Source organism: Stegostoma tigrinum, chromosome 12 (assembly GCF_030684315.1).
Source record: "Stegostoma tigrinum isolate sSteTig4 chromosome 12, sSteTig4.hap1, whole genome shotgun sequence".
Taxonomy (NCBI): Eukaryota; Metazoa; Chordata; class Chondrichthyes; order Orectolobiformes; family Stegostomatidae; genus Stegostoma; species Stegostoma tigrinum.
The window spans coordinates 63,728,600-63,747,029 of record NC_081365.1 but is presented as its reverse complement, the minus strand read 5'-3'; the positions used below and the strand labels follow the sequence as shown (position 1 = coordinate 63,747,029).

At 42.0% G+C, this 18,430-nt stretch overlaps 1 protein-coding gene across 8 annotated transcripts in view; it reads right to left on the bottom strand.

Annotated features, from left to right (window-relative positions):
• Window positions 1–18,430, bottom strand: part of frmpd4 (FERM and PDZ domain containing 4) — a 586,853-nt gene that overhangs the window by 116,408 nt on the left and 452,015 nt on the right. For all 8 annotated transcript variants that reach the window (XM_048541183.2, XM_048541176.2, XM_048541178.2 and 5 more), the window contains 2 exons: window positions 6,601–6,761; window positions 1,533–1,635 (listed from right to left, as the gene is read on the bottom strand). In XM_048541183.2, the coding sequence (XP_048397140.1) occupies window positions 1,533–1,635; window positions 6,601–6,761 (264 nt within the window). The remainder of the gene's footprint in view (window positions 1–1,532; window positions 1,636–6,600; window positions 6,762–18,430) is intronic.

The following is an 18,430-nucleotide window of genomic DNA, read 5'->3' as shown; positions in this document are numbered from 1 at the left end:
CCTAGAGGGTTCTGTTTCCATTGAGCTAGTAATTGGCCAGGAAGAGTTAAAAACCTAGTCTAACTCCTAGGTAACAGTAATGCTGAAATCCCAACATACCACACAGACCCCAAACTGCATCACTTCTGACTCTTTCCACCCTGAGGTCCCAAGCAACCGCCCCGACTTGACCAGAACCACACAAAATTCCCCAAACCACAACACACCACTCCACACTCAACAAACCCTCATCACCCACAATCCCGGCTGCTGGCTCAAACTTCTGGGATCCAACACCCACCTCCCTCATGGCTCCAATATCCCGCTGCTTCTGATAACCCCTCCAGCACTGGCTTCCATACACCTACCTATGCCCTTACTCCTGATCTAGCCAAAGCACTCTATCACTTCTCTGGTACCCTAATCCTTAAACAACTGCCACACTAACCTTACATATTTATTTCTGTCAAAATGACTATCTGTGCTGCTGCAAATTTAAGTCTCAAAATGTGGCACACTGACTGCTGCAAAAAGGGGATTATGATTTGACTTCCTCCAAGTATCCTGCACAGGTGAGCTATGTTGCTTTCAGCAACGCTCTACATTTCTGAAGTGGTGGGATTGGAATTTCTGCCGAGAAGTGCAGAGCTCAGTACTAACAATAAAAAAAGAGGAGTGGTAATCAAATGGGAGTGCCAGTTCTCAGAATACCCAGCCATGGCCTCCTCATCTCTGAATTAAAATTGAGGTTTTCTCTTCTTAGACTGTCCCCTTGTTGTAGTTTCGTGTGCAAGAGGAAACAGTGGGTGACCAGAAAGTGTTTTCTGCTTTTTGTGTTCCTATAAAATAATTTCTCCGGGTACTCACCTTCTCGATGATCAGTTGTCTGCTTTCTTCAAGAAATAAATAATTGCACTTAACTGTCACCTGGCTCCCAGCTGCCATGACAGGAGGGAAGAAAATGACAAAGACTAAAGGTTTCTTTACTGCTCCAGTAAAGTGTGTGGCTGCCTTAAATCTTTTGCAACCTTCTCATCCAACTTAGTGTAAATGGTGATTTCTGCAGGACAATGGCTTTGTGACTGGTGAATAACCCTGGATCTAAGATATGCTAAGAATCAAGACTCCTGTCACATGGTATTCTCCTGTCCATAAGGAGCTGTGGATCCCATCTTCAGTGGATAATATGCAATTAATACTCTGGCTAGGGTCAAGTAATGTAAAGAAGGATTTTTCAAGCAAAAGAAAACTGCCAGTTTGGCAAGCTCATATAACTTCTCAAAAAATAAGAGGTAATGAGTCTTATTTGGTCAGATATTATTTTTAAACACAAACGGTTGGAGATTATTTAATTGATGTTTATTCAATTTTGACATTGAAAACAATGCAAGTAACACTCCTTATTCTTTCCAAGGCTTGGTCAAGCTGTTTATCATTTCCATTGTCAACAGATAAATGTCTCAGTCACGCACAACAATGCAGTTCCATTAAATCATTTCTTGGCTTTCATTGGGATAATGATGAGTGGACAAAGGTGAACAAATAGCCATTACCTTACAAGGTCAATGACTCTCTCTCTGGGAGCTGTGCTGACAGGCTCATCATTAATCTTTATGATCTGGTCTCCAGGTATCAGCTTCCCTTCAGAGGGCCCCCCTAAAAAACAGATAAACATGGCATTAAATTGTACTGCATAGTACATTATGCATTTATTTTGCAATGAGCATCATATTGATATGTTACTTACTTCTTACCTGATGGAACACCTGATCTTTACCAGTTGTTCTGCTCTCAGCACGGAGTGTGAAGTGTGGAGAGTGCAAAATGCTGGGAATTTAGGGAGGTATGAGAGAGAGGCATTGTCGAATCTTGTTCTGGACGTTTTTGCAAGAGACTGCTTTGTGGCCAAAGTGCTGCTGGTTAGATCCAAGAATGAGCCTACGCGAATACCAGACTTTGTTGAGGAGGACGAGCAACTACAAGGCAAGGGCACAGTAAGACCTTATTTCTTTTCCCCAAGTCCACTACTTGTCAAAGATGCAGAGATGGCAGTCAGTGGAATGGTCCCCAAGCCTCCGCTGGGATAGTTTCCTCAGGGTGGTCTGGTTTCCTCCCACAGTCCAACAATGAGCGGGATAGGTGGTTTTGCCATAGGAAATGCAGGGTTAGGATAAAGGGGTGCGTGTCTGGGTAGACTCAATGGGCTATAGCCTGTTTCCTCACTGTAGGGATTCTATAACTACTTCCACCGGATATTCCAGAAAGATCATCCAGTGGAGCTACATGGGTGGAATGGGATGATCACTTTGATGGGATTGTATTATTGGCCCCCCAACAGTCAGCAAGAAATTCAGGAGCAGATATGTAGGGAGATCACAGGTAGCTGTAAGAATAATAGGACTGTCATACTAGGGGATTTTAACTTGCAAACAAACGCAGACTGGGTCTGCCAAGGTGTTAAGGGCTTGGATGCACAGAAATTTGTTAAATATGTTCAAGAAAACTTTCTCAATCAATATATAAATGGCCCTACTGTAGAAGTGGCAAGCCTCAATCTCCACTTGGGGGAAAAAAGGCAGAGGAAGTGGGGGAGTACTTTGGAACTAGTGACCATAATTCTACTAGTTTTAAAATACCTATGAAAAAGGGTAGACCTGGTTCTCAAGTTAAAATTCTAAATTTGGGAAATGTCAATTTTAATGGTATTAGACAGGAACTTGGAAAAATTGTTTGGGGGAGGCTTTCTAAAGTGAGATAGCAAGGGTTCAGGACCAGCATGTTTCTGTTAGTGTAAAGGGCAAGGCTGGCAGGAGTAGGGAACAAGGGACAACTCGAAATATTGAGGCTCTGGTTAAGAAAATTGACCCATATGCCAGGTGAAGACAGCTGGCATCACTTAAGTGAAATGAGAAGGGTGAAATGGGACATTAGATAATGCTGACAGATGGGGTAAAGGAAAATCCAGAGACAAGTATAATAAGGGCAACAGAGTAAATAGTGAGAGAAAGGGCCTCTTAAGAATCATTGAGGCTGTCTAGGTGTGGAACCACAGGAGATGGCTGGGATCCTTAATTCTTCTCATCAGTATTTACTATGCAAAAACATATGGAAGCTAGGGAGCCCAGAGAAATAAATGGTGATATCTTTAAAGAAATCCACATTACAGAAGAGGTGGTCTTGAAGGTCTTAAAACTCGTAAAGGTAGATAGATCCCTGGGACCTAATCAAGTGTGTCCCAGATGTTGAGATGCCAGGGAAGAAACTGCAGCGTCCTTCGGAGGGACCTTCAACAGCCATGGGTGAGGTGTCAGAAGAATAAAAGGCGGCGAGTGTTGTGCCATTATTTAAGAAAGGCTGTTGGAAAAGCCAGGGAGCCACAGACTGTTATGCCTAGCGTCAGTGGTGGGAAGTTGTCAGAGGTGATTCTGAAAGATAGGATCTACATGCACGTGGAAAGGCAAGGACTGATTAAGGATAGTCAGCATTGCTCTGTGTGTGGGAAATTGTATCTCACAAACTAGACTGAGTTTTCTGACGAGGTGACCAAGATGTGACATTGACCACATGGCCTTCACCATGTGAAACCTTGCTGCTAATGCTAACACTTTGTTAGACTCATTAGTAAGGTTAGATCACATGGGATTCAAGGACAGCCAGCCAATTGGCTTAAGACCATAAGACATAGGAGTGGAAGTAAGGCTATTCAGCCCATCAAGTCCACTCCGCCATTTAAATCATGGCTGATGGGCATTTCAACACCACTTCCCTGCACTCTCCCCGTAGCCCTCGATTCCTTTTGAGGTTAAGAATTTGTCGATCTCTGCCTTGAAGGCATCCAACGTCCCGTCCTCCGCTGCACTCTGCAGCAATGAATTCCACAATCCCACCACTGTCTGGCTGAAGAAATGTCGTCTCACTTCCATTTTAAATTTAGCCCCTCTAATTTTAGGGCTGTGCCCACGGGTCCTAGTCTCCCCGCCTAATGGAAACAACTTCCTAGCATCCACCCCTTCTAAACCATACACGGCCTGACGGTAGGAGTCAGAGGGTGACAGTTGTTATTCAGATTGGAGGCTTGTGTGCCACAAGGATCAGTGCTGGGTTCACTGTTGTTTTGTCATTTATATAAACATTCTGGATAAGAATGCAGGAGGCATGGTTAGTAAGTTTGCAGATAACACCAAAATTGGTGGCATAGTGGACAGTGAAGAAGGTTACTTAAAAGTACAGCAGCATGTTGATCAACTTGGCCAGCGGGCTGAGGAATGGCAGATGGTGTTTAATTCAGATAAATGCAATGTGTTGCATTTGTTTAAGTCCTGACCTGGTTTGTCTTACCAGTTAATCTGGGGAGTGGCAAACAGGGCGGTGAAGAGGTACTTGGCACACTTGCCCTCATCAGTTAGAGCATTGGGTTGGGATGTCATCTTACTGCTGTACAAGACATTGGTAAGGCCATATTTGGAGTACTGCGTACGATTCTGGCTGTTCTGCAACGGGCAAGATTTACAACGATACTACTGAGGCAGGAAGGTCTGGGTTAGAAGGAGAGGCTGGCTAGGCTGGGATATTTTCTCTGGAGCATAGGAAGCTGAGCACTGGCCTTATAGAAGTTCGTAAAATAATGAAAGGCATTCTTAAGGTGAAGGGCCAAGGACGTTTCCCCAGCGTGATGTGTCCAAAAACTAGAGAGTATAGGTTTAAGGTGAGAGGAGAAAGATTTGAAAGGGGCCTGAGGGGCAACTTTTTCACACAGAGGATGGTGCGTATCTGGAACGTGCTGCTAGAGGAAGTGATAGAGGTTGGTACAATTACAACATTTAAAAGATGTTTGGATAGGTAGACGGGTAGGAAATGTATAGATGGATATTGCTAAACGAAGGCAAATGTGACTAGCTCAGTTTAGGAAACTTGGTCAGCATCGATGACTTAGAGTCATAGACATATACAACACGGATATAGACCCATTGGTCCAACTTGTTCATGTTGACCAGTATCCTAAATTAATCGAGTCCCATTTGCCAGCATTTGGCTTATATCCCTCTAAACCCTTCCTATTCAGATATCCATCCGGATGCCTTTTAAATGTTGCAACTGTACTAGACTCCAGCAGTTTCTCTGGCAGCTCATTCCAAACACACACCACCCTCTGTGTGAAAAGATGCCCCTTAAGTCCCTTTTAAATCTTTCCCCTCCCATCTTAACTGTATGCTCTCTAGTTTTAGACTCCCCGACACTGGGGAAAAGACCTTGACTTTTCACCCTATTCATGTCCCTCATGATTTTATGAATCTCTACAAAATCACCACTCAGCCTCCAACGCTCTGGGGCAAATAGCCCCAGCCTGTTCAGGCTCTACCTATAGCTCAAACCCTCCAATCCTGACAACATCCTTGTAAATCTTTTCTGAACCCTTTCAAGTTTCACAACATCTCTGCTATAGCTGGGAGACCAGAATTAAATGCAGTATTCCAAAAGTGGCCTAACCAATGTTCTGTACAGCGCAACATGGCACCCAACTCCTACACTCAATGTGCTGACCAAATGCCTACTTCGCTATCCTGTCTACCTGCAACACCTGCCCTTCAAAGTCCCTTTGTTCAGCAATGTTCCCCAGGACCATAAGTGCATAAATTCTGCCCTGATTTGTCTTTCTAAAACACAGCACTCCTACTTATCTAAACTAAACTCCTTGACCCCACAGGCCCATCTCATCAAGATTCTGTTGTTCTCTGAGGTAGGGCCATCAGACCCGAAACATTAACTCTGATTTGTCTTCACAGATGTTGCCAGACCTGCTGAGCTTTTCCAGCAACTTCTGTTTTAATAACCTTCTTTGCAGTCCACTACACCACCAATTTTGCTGTCATCTGCAAAATAAATAACCACACCCTCTTTATTCACATCCAAATCATTTAGGGCCATGGAGCCTGTTTCTGTGCTGTATTATTCACTCACCATAAATGGATGCAATGCACACTTAAAATGAAAAGGTGGAAAATCTGTAATGATTGCCCCTTCTAAAGTAAGCCCCAAGATACTCAGTGGTTCAGTCTTCAGAAATTGCTTGGACAATTTTCAAAGAGGGTCACTTGAGCAACTAACTTTGTGACATTTGCAAATCCTTTTGGTATAATAATGTGAACTAGGACTTCAGATCTCAAATGAAGTTGGGCTATTTGTCCAGCAGTAAAGCTACATCATCAAGTTTATGATAACAAAGTGTGGAGCTGGATGAACACAGCAGGCCAAGCAGCATCTCAGGAGTACAAAAGCTGACGTTTCGGGCCTAGACCCTTCATCAGAGTGGCTCTGATGAAGGGCCTAGGCCCGAAACGTCAGCTTTTGTACTCCTGAGAAGCTGCTTGGCCTGATGTGTTCATCCAGCTCCACACTTCGTTATCTTGGATTCTCCAGCATCTGCAGTTCCCATTATCACTCATCCAAATTTATTTCTGCTTTAAGGGCTACAGTACAAATAGCAACATGAGATAGAATAAGAAGTGACTAATACGTACCACAACTCTCTTTGCTGAGGACTGCTAGTTAGTAAACCAGTGATTGGAAAGACTAAGAGAATAAGTAAAGGACTCAAGTCAACTGATTTGATTTCATCCTCACCTGGCGTAACAGACCGCACCACAACAGGCTTCTCACTGCCTGCGACAAACCCAAACCCTAGCACTGGATCTCGTTTCATCTCTATCTTGCGAGAAGCTGGCTGGACGACTTGGCTTCCCTCAAGTCGAGGGTCTTCGAAGCTTGTCGACTGAGTCACATGGCTATAAGAGGGCAAGAATAGAACCTCTTTTAGAATTATGATTTTTCTTAGGATAGTGAATACTTGGCTTTGTGACATTGATCCACAGACTAAATTGACCATGTAGTGCAAAATCAATGCTATTAGATAATTATCAAATTCTTTTCTGTATAACAAAGGTAACAGTCTACAATTGAACTCAAATTCAAGCATTACTACAGCACGGTAACACAGCAAATTTGTTTTGAACCTGAAAATGCTCTGGTTTCTCTGTGTTTACTACACAGTTTGTCTTTGGCCTTTTTGGAGTAAGGCTGGGTTCTGAGCCTACTGACCTGCCCAACAGTGGGAACATCCAACAATGCCAAAATTGAGTTTAGATCAAGGAGTTAGATGGGACCAGGAAAAATGTTTCAAATGACGGCATGTGCCAGGATACTTGGACAATGGAGTTTCAGCCTGTATATTTGTTCACACATCTTATTGCTTTTAAACAGAAGTAAATTGAATTCGACAACAAATCATTAAGATATTTTAAGGCAAAATTGTACTGTGTTAGCTGAGAAAGGAAATCATCAATATGCAGAAAAGAAGTCTATTTTTTGACATCAATCAATGCAATCAAATCAGTACACATACAATGGAAACATCAGATATACTTGCAATAAATACAGGTTGTTATTTGCTCAGATTTGTGCCAAGGCAATATCTTAGACAAAAGTTATTCCTGGAAGAAGTTGCACAATGGAATTAACTTGTGTATTATTAAATAATAATCTTCAATTTAAAAAAATCTCTGAGGCACCAAGTTTGGGTCCCATCACTCATTCAGTTGGCTTATATCGAAAGGGATCCATTGGGTGTCCAAAGCAATTATCTGTTTTGGGCATTTAATCCTCATTCAAGATATTTGGTGTGTTAAGCGTTCACTCGGAAGCTCTGGAGTAGTCAATTTATTGATACGTAAATGATTGTCTCTGAGACAAGCCATTCATTTCTAGTTTGTTGTTAGTAAATTATAAAATATATGGTCCTGAAACATGCACCTAACTACTATCTCACAGGAGGTAACAATTTCTCTGAACTAGTGTTAATACCATTTATCAGTCTTAAGCTAAAGTGACCTACTTTCTTACAATAGTGTAATACATTACCTCTTGTTGCTCAAGTACATGCCTTTCCTGCTGAAGACTCATCTCTTGATACAGATAAACCCCTAAAACTTCAGGAAATTAAACTGGTCAGCATAAACAATTCAGGAGATAAAGAATTGCTTCAGGTCTAGCTGGCAAGTCACAAGCAAAACAATGTAAAACACAGCTTTATTCTATGGGATTATCAGATCACATTGCCAACAGTCAAAAAGATAAAGAAAATCCTGGTATCATTGAAGTCTTAAACACAGTGACAATTATTTTACATTAAGCACTAATTGTATTTTGGAAGAAAGCAAGATCCAATTTATGAATACAACTTTCAGGAGAATCTGTTGACAACTCCGTACATTGCCTTAATTTTGTGAATGACAGGCATTAAAACCAGAATTAATTAGATTCAGAAACAATATCAGAAATTTCTAGAAAAACTCAGCAGGTCTGGCAGCATCTGTGGAGACAAAGCAGAGTTAATGTTAACCTTGAGACTCTCACGGTTACCTTGAATACACATTCTCACACCTTGCTTCCTGTAAAGACAATTCCATTCGATCAGTTTATGCACATCTTTTGTGATGATGCCAAATTCAACAAGGGGCCCTGAAATGTTCACCTTTTTCCTCAACTGAGGATTCCCCACCACTGTGGTTGACAGGTGGTTGCCTTCCATTATGTCAGAACAATTACCCACAATTAGGCCACATTCTCCCTCTTCCCTCCCACAATAGTGGCAGGGTCCCCCTCGTCCTCACATGCAAAGGATCATTAGCTGCCATTTCTGCTTCTTCCAACAGGATGCCACCATCAGACACATATTGCCATTCCCTCCCTGCTTAGACTTCTGCAGGGAACATTTCTTCTGGGACACCTTGCTCCACACCTTCTCCACTCTCAACATCTCCACACGCCCATCACACTTTGCATTGCAAACTCAGAAGCTGTAACACCAGCCCATTTCCTTCTCCGTCCTCAACATCCAAGGCCCCAGACACACCTTCCATGTGAAGCAGCGATTTACCTGCACTCAATCTAGTCTGCTGTATTTGATGCTCACAATGTGGTCTCCTCTACGCTGGGGAGATGAAGCATAAACAGGGTGACCACTTTATAGAATATTTACATTGCGTCTGCTAAAATGACTCTGAGCTTCTAATTGCTTGCCATTTCAACACACCACTGTCTTCCCTGACCAGCACCTCTGTCTCAGGTTTGCTGCAATGCTCCAGCGTAGCTCAGTGCAAGCTGGAAGAACGACGCCTCATCTTCCGCTTGGAACCCTGCAACCTCTGGTCTCAATACTCAGTACCATAATTTTAGGGCCTGCGCATCAGCTCCCATGTCTTTACTTCAACCCCACATACTAGGCATTGTCACCAAATGGGCTGCCACCACTAACAATCCCTTGTCAGCTACTCATAGTCCCATTATCAACTATTCACCTATTCCTTTGTCAGCCCAACTATTATTTTCTCTCCCACTCTCTCTCTCTCTCTCTCTCTCTCTCTCCATCTACCATTTAGTCCTTCCCCTACTCCCCATTCCCCCTTTAGTGTATATACTAACCCTTTCCTTGGTACAATTAGTTCTGAAGAAAGGTCACTGGACTTGACTCTGTTTTCTCTTCACAGATGCTGCCAGACCTGCTGAGATTTTCCATCGAAGTTCTTAGATTTTTAAAATTAGGTTCAGAATTGTCATCAGAATTTCTGAGTCATCTCTTTCAGAAATGTTTCAATTGAAGGAAGATCCCAAACTTGAAATGGCTATCCATATTATGCTAGAAGCTGAGATGCATCAAAACCATAGACAAATTAGGGGAACAGCAGGTCAAACGTGCTCCAGAATACCATCAGAACCTATCAACGCCAGAAGATGCAAACACTCCAAAAAAAGACAAACAAAAGCAAAGAATATTCAAATCCTTTGATACTAGAAATCATTGTCCAAGATGTGGAGTAAAAAAGCACACATAAATAAAAACAATGTCCCGCTCTAATATAAGAATATCATTTTTACAAGATTGCTGAAACATTATCAGAAAATGTGCAAAACCCAGAAATAATCCTTAAACAACAGAAACAATGCTAATTATATCCACAAGCATGTTGATAACTTATACCAAATACAGTCACAAAGAAATCTGACTCAAAATATTCTTCCATTAGAAATGCATCCTTAGAAGAAATACCATAGTGTTATGACTACAAGTCAGGACCCCGAAGTACTGAGACATCTTTAACTTGTATTCCAAAATGTGTTTTCCAAAAGTAGGTAATATAGCTGAAAATGACTGCGGATGCAAATTAAGTGGCTACCTGGACAGAGAGGCATGTAACACCTAAAATGTCAAATAAACTCCAAACAAACTGAACCGTGATATTTTCTGCTCATTTTATTAGTTATGCATTTGGCCACTATGACACCCTTCCCATTGAATCACACAATGCTTCTCTCAGCCTTCCGCATTTGATTTTGAATCTTCTGCAGGACAAGGAACAGCTAAATCAGTAACTGTATGATTAGAAACTGTGGGCTTTTAATCACTTTTGAAAATGTTGAATTGTTTATATTAGTAAAGTTCGTTGGCATGTGTAGTTGATATGTAATTAGCAATTATTAATTAATTAATTAATACATTTAGAGATAGTAGGGCAGCTAAAGTCCTGTCTGCTAGTTGCTGGTGTTATCAAGGACAAAACATGTCTGCAGTAAACGTTTGCAGCAATAGGAACTTTGACTCAAATACTTGTTGAACTGGAGTGATAAGATGTGGGCATGTTATTACAGGAGGTAATCCCAACTCATAGGGTAGGATCTTCTGATTTGGTCAGCGGTCAGGGATAGGTTGTGTTACTACAAATGAGATAGATAAGGGGACCCAGATGGCAGGAGGCACAGGAGCTCAGTCTTTGTAATTTGAGGGTTTTTTGGCTTGTTTGAATGACAGTGAGGGTTGCAGGATGGATGAACTAACTGATCAAAACACCATGATACAGGAAACTATCAGACAGTCAAAGGGGTAATGCGGTGGTAAGAAAGATTGAGGTCTGCCTGGTGTCAGTGTTGGCGATATCTGTTCTGGGCAGGAAAAGGACTTGCTGTAGAATGGAGAGGTACAGTGGTCATGGACTGTCTCAGCACTAATAACAAAGGCAGAGGCAGGAAAGTGGGACTCTAAGAAGTTAGTTTCTAAAATAGAAAGCAGGGCCTCAAGGGTAATAATTTCTCGATTACTACCTGAGCTGCATGGAATTGGCATTGACTGAATAAGGTTACAGTGGTGAATGTGCAGCTCAATGACTGAAGGAGAAGTGGGCTCCAGTTCTGAGGCACTGGAACCTGTAAAGCAGGAAGTAGGTGCTGGCTCTTGTGCCCTTGTGAGCTGCATAACTATAGAACTAGACAGAAATGTAAACTGAAGTGATAGGGGAGTGGGGTTGCAGAGCATACATTGTACATAACTCTTAATCAAATTGAATTGAAATATAAATAAATACAAATCTGCCCTTGACATCACTACCACCTTTGACCAAAAATGGCATGAAGAATCCCTTACAAAACCACAGTCAATGGGAACGGGCGGGAATCTCTCCACCTAGTGGAATCATACCTGGCATAAAAGAAGATGGTCGTGGTTGTTGGAGGTCAGTCATCTCAGCGCCTGGAGCTCCTCAGGGTGTAACCATCTTCAGCTTCTTCACCAATGACCTTCCCTCCATTATAACATCAGAACTGGCAATGTTTACTGATGACTGCACATTGTTCAGCACCATTCACAATTCCTCAGAAACTGTAACAGTACACACCCAAATGCAGCAAGACCCAGTCTTGGACTGACAATTGGGAAGTAACATTCACACCACAGAAATGCCTTGCAGCAACCATCTCCCATAGCTGACAATCTAACCACCACCCTTTCATATTCAATGATTGTGCCATTACTGAATCACCCATTATCAACATCCTGTGTGGCCACCATTGACTGGAAATTAAGCTGGGTTAGCGATTTAAATACAATGGCTGTAACAGTAGGTCAGAGGCGAGGAATACTGCAGCAAGTAACTCACTTTCCGACTGTATCAGAGATAACAGGAACTGCAGATGCTGGAGAATCCAAGATAATGTGGTGTGGACCTGGATGAACACAGCAGGCCAGGCAGCATCTTAGGAGCAGGAAAGCTGACGTTTCGGGCTGTTATCTCACTTTGTGACTCCCCAAGATTGTGTCTGCAAGGTGTAACAAGCCAAAATGTGACGGAATATTCCCCACTTGCCTGGATTAGTGCAGATCCAACAACACTAAAGAATCTGGACACTATTCAGGACAAAGCAGCCTGCTTGATTGACACTACATCACAATCATCCACCACTCAGTAGCAGCAGTGTATACCACCTACAAGATGCACTCAACGAATTCACTGGGGATCGTCAGATAGCACTTTCCAAAACCACGACCACTTCCATCCAGGAGGACAAGGACAGTTGATATGACAGTGCCACCAGCTGCAATTTCTCTCCCTGCCACTCACCATCCTGACTTGGAAATATATCACCATTCCTCCAGTGTTGCTGGGTCACAATTGAAAATTGTGGAATTCCTTCACTGAGGACATGGTGGGTCAACCTACAGCACATGGACAGCAACGGTTCAAGAGGCAGCTCAACACCACCTCCTCAAGTGCAATTAGGGATGAGCTGTAAATGCTGGCCTAACCAGTGACACCCACATCCTACAACTGAATGAAACAAAATATGTTTTACTGGAATTTTCCTGAACAGGTTCTAACTGGGGTCAGTAGAGAGCTGGTGAATGTTTTGAGTGTTCTCTCCTCCATCAGGGTTTCTGTGCAAAGGTTGGAATTCAGGCCTGGAAACACCTCAATTTGAAGCAAGACAATTATTGCAAAAATCCAGCAGGTAATCTGTTCTGTTACCTTGCAGGTATTTTCAAAGTTGGAAGCACCCATCACGGTAAAGTGTCATCTGACGGAATGAAAACGACGTAATTCAACGGATGCAATGAAGTTTATCTTTGAATTCTGATTAAAAAATAGAGTTGAATATTAATTTCCCCAAAGGCATCAGTATAGCCTGCCCAATTTAAGCATACATAGATATCAGGTTGCATAGCATTATGGCAGTTCCTGGTTCCTGGTTCATGAACTTAAAACTTGTTTTGTTTTTAATTCACTTGTGAGACATGGGCATCGCTGGCTGTGCCAAAATTTACTGCCTGTCCCTAATTGCCCTTGAGAAGGTGGTGGTGAGCTACCTTCTTGAACTGCTGTAGGTTGACGCACAATGCCATTAGGGAGGGAATTCCAGGATTTTGACCCGGCAACCGTGAAAGAACGGCAATACATTCCAAGTCAGGATACCGAATAGCTCAGAGGGGGGCTTGCAGGGTGGGGTGTTCGCATGTATCTGCTGCCCTTGCACTTCTAGATGGAAGTAGTCATGAGTTTGGAAGGTCTATGGATCTTTGGTGAATTTCTGCAGTGCATCGTGTAGATAGTAACAGCAGTGTTTACTAAACGTCAGTGGTGGAGGGGAGTGGATGTGGTACCAATCAAGCGTGCTGCTTTGTCCTGGATGGTGTCAAGATTCTTGAGTGTTGTTGGAGCTGCACTCATCCATGCAAGTGGGGAGTATTCCATCACACTGCTGACTTGTGCCTTGTTGAAGGCAGAGAGGCTTTGGACAGTTGGGAGGTGAGTTACTCACTGCAATATTCTTAGCCTTTGACCTGCTGTTATAGCCACTGTGTTTATGCATCGATTCCAATTAAGTCTCTTGTCAATGATAGTCTCTAGGAATGTTGACAGTGGGGTATTCAGTGGTGGTAAGAACACTGAATGTCAAGGTGATGGTGGCACCATTGAATGACAAGATGGTGGTTAGATTTTCTCTTATTGGAGATGGTCATTGCCTGGCATTTATGTGGCACAAATGTTACATGCCGTATGTCATCCCAGACCTGCATACTGTCCAAATTTTGTTGCATTTGAATATGGATTGCTTCAGAATCTTAGGAGTTGTGAATGATGCTGGACATCAGCAAACATCCCCATTTTTCCTGCGTGGGAAGGAAAGTAATTAATGAAGCAGCTGAGGATGGTTGGACCAAGGATACTACCCTGAGAAACTCGTGCAATGATATCCTGGAGCTCAGGTGACGACTGACCTCCAACAACCATAACCATTTTCCTTATTAGATCACAGAAATACTCCCACTTAGCTCCTTATGTACACACTGACCCTTTGCAAGTGCGTCCTACCTACTTGTCTTTCCCCTGAAATAGTTTTTCAACAGATAATTGTCCAATCCAATTTTAGAAGTTACAATTTGTCCATACTGCACATTAAGACAGTGTATTCCAGATCTCATCCACCTGTTGTGTACAAATGCTTTTTCTAATTTTAGAACACAATTTTTTGGAGAAATTCAGCAGGTGGTACAGCATCTCTGGAGCATTCAGATTCAGAGTTGAGGACAATTACTTCTTCAGAATGTGTTATTTCTCGTGACATCATTGATCCCCTTGCTTTTCAAATTAAATTGTTGTCCTTTGAGTCTCAATCTTTCACCAAAGGGAAGCATATCTCCCCCTCCATTCTAGCCTGACCCCTCATCACTTTCAACATGATCTATCAATCCCTGCAACCTCTTCTCTAGGAAGAACAGCCTCAATTTTCCTTTGATCTAACCATGTTAGATTCTCATTCCTGGAAGCTTTCTCTTAAATCTTTCCTACACTGTCTAATGCCTTACCTGTGTCTGAAATTGGGTATAGTACGCCAGGTTAGATCGAATCAGCTTCACAATAAGACTGACCATAATCTACTTGCTATTTTACCCTAGGCCATTGCTTGCAAAGGGCAGGATCACGTGCATTTTGTCCACTTACTTAATCTGGGTCCTGTTGTCTTTGATTTGTACACATAGACATCTGCTCCTGCACAACCAGATATGGTCAGTAGGTTTGCAGATAACACCAAAATTGGAGATATAGTGGACAGAGAAGAAGGTTACTTCAGCGTACAATGGGACCCTAAAGAGGTGGGCCGAGGAGTGGCAGAAGGAGTGTAATCCAGATAAATGTGAAGTGCTGCATTCTGGTAAGGCAATTCAGGGCAGAACAAAGACACACAATGGTTAAGGCCCCTGGGCAGTGTTGCCAAACAGAGATCTTGGGGTGCCAGTTCACAGTTCCTTGAAAGTGGAGTTGCAGGTAGATAGGTTAGTGAAGAAGGTATTTGATACGCTTGCCTTTATTGGTCAGTGAATTGAGTGTAGAAGTTGAGAGGTCATGTTATGGCTGTACAGGACATTGTTAGGCTACATTTGGAATACTGCATTTAATTCTGGTCTCCTGACTGTAGCAGAGATGTTGTGAAACTTGAAAAGGGTTCAGAAAAGATTTACAAAGATGTTTCCAGATTGGAGAGTTTCAGGTATGGGTACAGGCTGAGGTTCTTTTCCCTGAAGCATCAGAGACTGAGGGGTGACCTTATAGAAGTTTATAAAATCATGAGCGTCGTGGATAAGGTGAACAGCCAAAGTCTTTTCTCCCGGGTAAGAGAGTCCAAAATTAGAGGGCATGTCTTTAAGGTGGGAGGGGAAAGCTTTAAAAGGGACCCAAGGGGCAACTTTTTCACATGGAGGTGCATGTATGGAATGAGCTGCCAGAGGAAGTGGTTGAGGATGGTACAATTACAACATTTAAAAGGCACCTGGACCGGTACGTGAATAGGAAGGATTGAGAGGGAAATGGGCCAAATGCTGGCAAATGGGACGAGATCAATTTGGGATATCTAGTCGGCTTGGATGAGTTAGACCAAAGGGTCTTTCCATACTGAACATCTATGACTTTATGATTCTATATTTGCAAATTGCATTATTGGAGGCATTAAAACAGTCAATATCAGAGCTGAACTTCAAATCCTACACGTATCCATCACCTACAGGAAGGGAAAACATTTTCTTGTGAGCCCTGATCAGGCACACTGACATAAATGTGCATTTCGGATTAATTAAGTAGCTGCTGAAACTGCAAATTGTTCCTCTCTCAAAAGAAAACAAAACCATTCACAAATAATTTAGTACAAACTGTCAGGGGTAACTAAATTGAGATGTGGAAAAGTAAACCTGACTTACCCAATGCTATATTGCATTGGATCACTGTTCTTTGCAGTGTCTCATTGTGCCCTGCCATCTGGCGTCCTGGGTCAAATTGATGGGGGTGGGGTGGGGTTTAACTATTAGGCTTGTGATCTGACACATGTCCAGACGTTAATACTGGACTAAGTCCCACAGACAATTAATTGACACAATAGTTTAAAAGTGAAATTACATTTTATTTACTTCTTTCTGTTGATTTAATATGGACAGTCTCCCCCACTATCTAACTTAAGTAAATCTCCTAGCTTGCTGTCAGACAAAAGGAGTAATATGACAGTAAGTTTTCAACCCAAGATCTCCATGAAAAATTGCATGTGTAACTAACATGTGTAAACTGCCACTGAGTCTTGTAATATCTGTCATGATCCTGGACCAGTCCACTAAAATTATGTTTTGCTCTGACTGGACACCAGTCACTTTCTTTTCAAAAGTAGACGAGGTTTCAGATCCTATGGCACTTACCACTAAAAGAATAAAACTATAATATTCCATAGTTTTGAACAAAAAACTACATTTTACTATGAAATGATAGAATAGTTATATAGCCTGCAAGACTTTCACAACTTAATACTTGGGGTTAGAAATGAGATGTGTTAAATATGGGTAAGAGATTGTGTTCAAACACCACATGGTATATTTTAAATTTCAAATGCAACATTTCTCAGCAATTCACCCCAGGCTTTAACAACACAGTGGCTCATCAAATGCCATTAAACTTCATGAAGGTTTATAATTCTTCGCTATTGATCTGACCTTTAAATGCCCTCTTGAGACACACTCCAACACGGACATTATTCCTGAATGACTGCTCTGATCTGGTTGATCACCACCCATCCCTACATTTAACTGCTGTTGGACTTAGAAAAGAATCACTTCAGCTCAAAACTGACAATGAACTTCAATGAGGCAGTGACACCTGTGGGATTTTCTGGCAAACACTAATCTTGCTCAGTTACATCAAGCATCGCTTGTGAGGTTTTCAATACTATCCCTTTCAATTTCACTGAAGTATTAATGTTAACAGACAATTTCTGAGCTCCTCACAACCTCCCCAACGTGGCGTCAGCAATGTTACCACCTTCTCAGCTCCTAGGATGACTTCCGAGTCTTGCTTTCAACACTGAGCTGTTTATTAATTCCAAGCACCTCTAGTTCTAACAACACAGCATCATCCAGCTGCTCTTGACTCCTTATGGAGTCCCTTAAACACAGTCTGTTTAACTCTGCTTCCTTCCTAACGGTACAGCTATCTTTAGCATTGCTGACATGTAGTCTACCTCTTTCTATAACAGTATTCCAACCTCACTCTCTGTGTCTGGTTTTGTAATCCACTTTAGTGACCTCCAAACTGTCCCAAATGACCTATCAACAGCTTGGTAATAAAACCTTCTCTCAATGCTGGACAGAGCAAAATGTTACCAGGTAGCAATTGTTTGAACTATATAATTCATGAATGGCACCATTCGTAAGATTGCAGGCTTACTTAGTACAAAAAATGAATACAAAGGCAGGATCTCATCACATAATTTGTTCATCATTATAAAAAAAATCACATAAATATTACTTTTAGTATCTCAGTTAGTCTCAATGATCATGCTGAATTGTAATGAATCTAGTACATTAAAAGAACATTTAATAAAGATAGGTTCTCTGTTTACAACACCACAAGCATAACTTTAAACATCATTTTATAGACGATAGACAATAGGTGCAGCAGTAGGCTATTCGGCCCTTCGAACCAGCACCACCATTCATTATGATCATGGCTGATCATCCACAATCAGTATCCTGTTCCTGCCTTATCCCCATAACCCTTGATTCCACTATCTTTAAGAGCTCTATCCATCTCTTTCTTGAAAGTATCCAGAGACTTGGCCTCCACTGCCTTCTGGGGCAGAGCATTCCATATATCCACCACTCTCTGTGTGAAGAAGTTTCTCCTCAACTCTGTTCTAAATGGCCTACCCCTTATTTTTAAACTGTGTCCTCTGGTTCTTGAAAACAAGATACCTGGTGGCTGTACAAGTTATCAACTTATTCTGAGTGTTTTCATGTACGTTACTGCAAAAGCTTACAGGCAAAAAATGCAGTCCAATTACATTGCATCAGATAAGATTATCTTTTCTAATATAAACTCAGGTTATCCCAAGAGAAAACAATGAGCATTTCTGGCACATCAGAGAACTAGTAGTTGGCGGTTCCAAGTGAAACAGGTGGGTGCTTCGTAATTATGTACTATGGCATGAAGTTCTGTTCTGACAAGATGTGAGGAAGAACAGGACATTTTAATGAATGGCAGCCAGGACAACATGCATGAGCATGTGCTCTACAAAGGCAGATCTGCAGCAAAACATG